The following is a 3,209-nucleotide window of genomic DNA, read 5'->3' as shown; positions in this document are numbered from 1 at the left end:
TAAAAGAAAGAATTTAATTAAAATGTATTTTGTTCCTTTATTATAACATAAATATCCTTATTAAGTCCTCTTCTTCCCTCTTGGGGTGTACGTGTTGAGCGCGGCGCATCTGCTGTTTTCTTGCTGTTGCTGTTGCTGCTGCTGCTGCTCTAATTGGCTCTTCTTTCTTTTGTTAATATTCTCTTTATTGTTTAATTAAATAAAATAGTAATGATAAGGAGATAAAAAGAAAAGAGGGATTAAGGCAGGTATCTTGCTGCAGCCTGTCGTGGCGGTGGTGGTGCTGCTGCTGTTCTTCCTTGCGCTGCAGCAAAGCAGCAGGATTGCCATTGCAACTGGAGCAGCAACAGCAGCATCAGCACCAACAGCAGCAACAGCACTAACAGCAGCAGCAGCAGCAGCAGCATGCAGTTGTTGTTATGATTCTGCAGCTGCGTTGTGTGTAACAAAGCCGCCATGACTGCTGCTCCTGCGAAGCAGCAAAATGCTGCTGGTGCGAAGCAGCAAGGTGCTGCAGCAGCAGCAGCACCTACTAATGCTGCTGCTTCTGCTGCTGGCTCTAGTTCAGCAGCATCAATGACGAATCATCCACCAGCAGCAGCAACAACAGCAGCAGCAACAACAGCAGCAGCAGCAGCACGACAGCGTGAATCTAAGGATGGCGCTAGCCTCCAATCAATATCAGCAGCAGCAACCCATCGTTTTGTACCCGTCAAGCTAATCAGCAGCAGCAGCAGCAGCAGCAGCAGCAGCGGGACACAAGATGGTGGTATAGATCGTAGCTTACTTGTTGATGCGTACAGACACTGCGATTTGCATGCAGCAGAAGAAAACTTCAATCTGCTGCTCACTAAGAGGCTTGAGGTAATAAACCCTAAACCCTAAACCCTAAACCCTAAACCCTTAATAGTATTATTATATATCTAGTCAGGCGTATGAATATTAACTCATAACTGCAACAGCAGCAACAGCAGCAACAGCAGCAGCAGCAGCAGCAGACTGCAGCAGCAAGTGTTAATGCTAGATTGTTGCTTCTCTCTTTTGCTGCCACTGTCTCCTACTCAAACCCTAAACCCTAAACCCTAATTCTGCGGTGTATGCTGAGGTTGTAGACATTGTTATAATCTATTGGTGTCTCCTTGTGTCTTTTTCTGTCTCCTTTTACACATAACTAAGTGCTTTATTTAATGCTGCTGCTACTGCTGCTGCTGCTGCTGCTGCTGCTGCTGTGTCCTTAGGCCTGGCGGCAGCGGTGTCTCCCGTACATCCCCTTAGCTCTTCAAGAAGTTAACATAGGCGATTGCTGCAGCTGCAGCAGCAGCAGCAGCAGCATAAAGAATAGCAGCAACAGCAGCAACAGCAGCAGCAGTGCATGCAACAGCAGCAGCAGCAGCAGCAACAACAGGAAGAGTTGCCGTTGCCGTTGCTGCTGCTGCGTACGTGCTGTAGATATTAGTGTTATAATGGTGTCTGCTGCTCAGGAGACAGAAGGAGACACATTATCTTTTTTTTATGAATTTGTTTATTGTGTCTGTTGGGGTCTGCTGCAGCCAGCAGCAGCTGTCTCCTTTATCAAGCAGCAGCTGCTGCCTCGCTGCTTGCTGCATTTGCTGCAGTTATTAAGGGATGTACATGATCTAGCACAAAAAAGAATTGCTGAGCAAGATAAAGCAGCAGCAGCAGCAGCAGCAGCAGCAGCAGCAGCAGCAGCAGCAGATTCTGCTGCAGCAGCTCTTAAGGTTAAGAGCGAATACCATAGCGATAGCACTGCAGCAGCAGCAACAGCAGCAGCAGCAGCAGCAGAAGCAGCAGCAGCGGGTGCTGCTGCTGTTAAGGATGGAGAGAAACGTTTAGCCGATGAGGGTCCCTCATCTGCTGCCTCACAAGCAGACTCCGAGGCAGCAGCAGCAGCAGCAGGAGCAGCAGGAGCAGCAGCAGCAGCAGGAGAGGAGAAGAAGGAGACAATTGAATGCGTCTCCTTTTCTTCTTGTTTCTCTGGTGTCCCCTCTGTCTCCTCTATAGATACAATAAGAGCAGCAGCATATATAGCACATATATTAGGTCCTTCTTCTTCTATAGGATATTCTATAAGAGACAACAGCAGCAGCAGCAGCAGCAGCAGCAACAGCAACAGCAGCAGCAGCAGCAGCAGCGGTCTGCTGCCTCAGCCATTCTTAGCTATGTTATTAGATGGTGTATCTCAATGTGCAGAGATGATAGCAGGAACAGCAGCAGGAGCAACAGCAAAAAAAGCTAGAGCTAACTTAGCAGGTCTGCTGCTGCTGCTGCTGCTGCTGCTGCTGTTACTGTTACTGTTACTGTTGTTGTTGTTGTTGCTGCTGCTGTTGTTGTTGTTGTTGCTGCAGCTGCTGTTGCTGTTGTTGCTTATACTGTTATTAATGCATGTGCTATAATCCTGCTGCTGCTGCTGCTGTTGCTGCTGCTGTTGCTGCTCTTTCTGCAATAAATGACTGCAGATATATATATATTAATATATGAATTAATTAATTAATTAATTAATTAATTAATTAATTTATTTTTTTTTTCTGCAGCTTTTTTACGTTTATTAGAGTTATCTTGTTTATGTTTATGTCGTGAGATCTGCGGTGTTGTATCAACATCACGTCTTGATGATCTACAATGGTCACGTCTTCCTCTTATAGGTACTACTAGTACGGGTCCTCGTGCTGCTGCTGCTGCTGCAGCTGCTGCAGCAGCAGCAGCAGCAACAACAGCAGGAACAGCAGCAGCTAGTGGTGGTAGTGGTACTGGTGGAGCAAGAAGAGTTAATGAATTATTAGTTAAGGAAAGAACAAAAAGAAGATTTACTCTTAGTGTATATAATACAGCAAAAGAACATCCTTATTTATATGCTAAATTGCATGCATTCTTAATACATTATGTCTTGCATCCTGTACGTTATTCCTCTTGCTGCTCCTCCTCCTGCTGCTGCTCCTGCTGCTGATGCTGCTGATGCTGCTGATGCTGCTGCTGGTGGTGATGGTGGTGGTGGTGGTGGTGATGGTGATGGGGATTTTGCTGCTGTTGCTGTTGCTGTTGCTGTTGCTGTTGGTGTTGTTCAACCTGCTGCTGCTTTTGCTGCTGCTGCTGCTGCTTTTACTGCTGCTGCTCTTCTCTTTCTTTTGCTCCTGCTGCTGCTGCTGCTGCTGCTGCTGCTGGTTCTATAAGATATATTATATATATATATA

At 46.3% G+C, this 3,209-nt stretch overlaps 1 protein-coding gene across 1 annotated transcript; it reads left to right on the top strand.

The window, feature by feature from the left end:
• Positions 1-456: 456 nt before the first annotated feature.
• On the top strand, positions 457-2,271 carry EMWEY_00025110 (hypothetical protein, conserved; the record flags this gene model as incomplete). Its single annotated transcript, XM_013481017.1, has 2 exons — positions 457-864; positions 1,551-2,271. Coding segments are annotated over 2 exons (1,129 nt in total), but the record flags the coding sequence as incomplete, so codon positions are not given.
• Between the last annotated feature and the right edge of the window lie 938 nt (positions 2,272-3,209).

Source organism: Eimeria maxima, genomic scaffold (assembly GCF_000499605.1).
Source record: "Eimeria maxima Weybridge genomic scaffold, Emw_scaff264, whole genome shotgun sequence".
Lineage (NCBI taxonomy): Eukaryota > Apicomplexa > Conoidasida > Eucoccidiorida > Eimeriidae > Eimeria > Eimeria maxima.
Note: the sequence above shows the minus strand (reverse complement) of the source record. Positions and strands in the feature narration are given on the sequence as shown.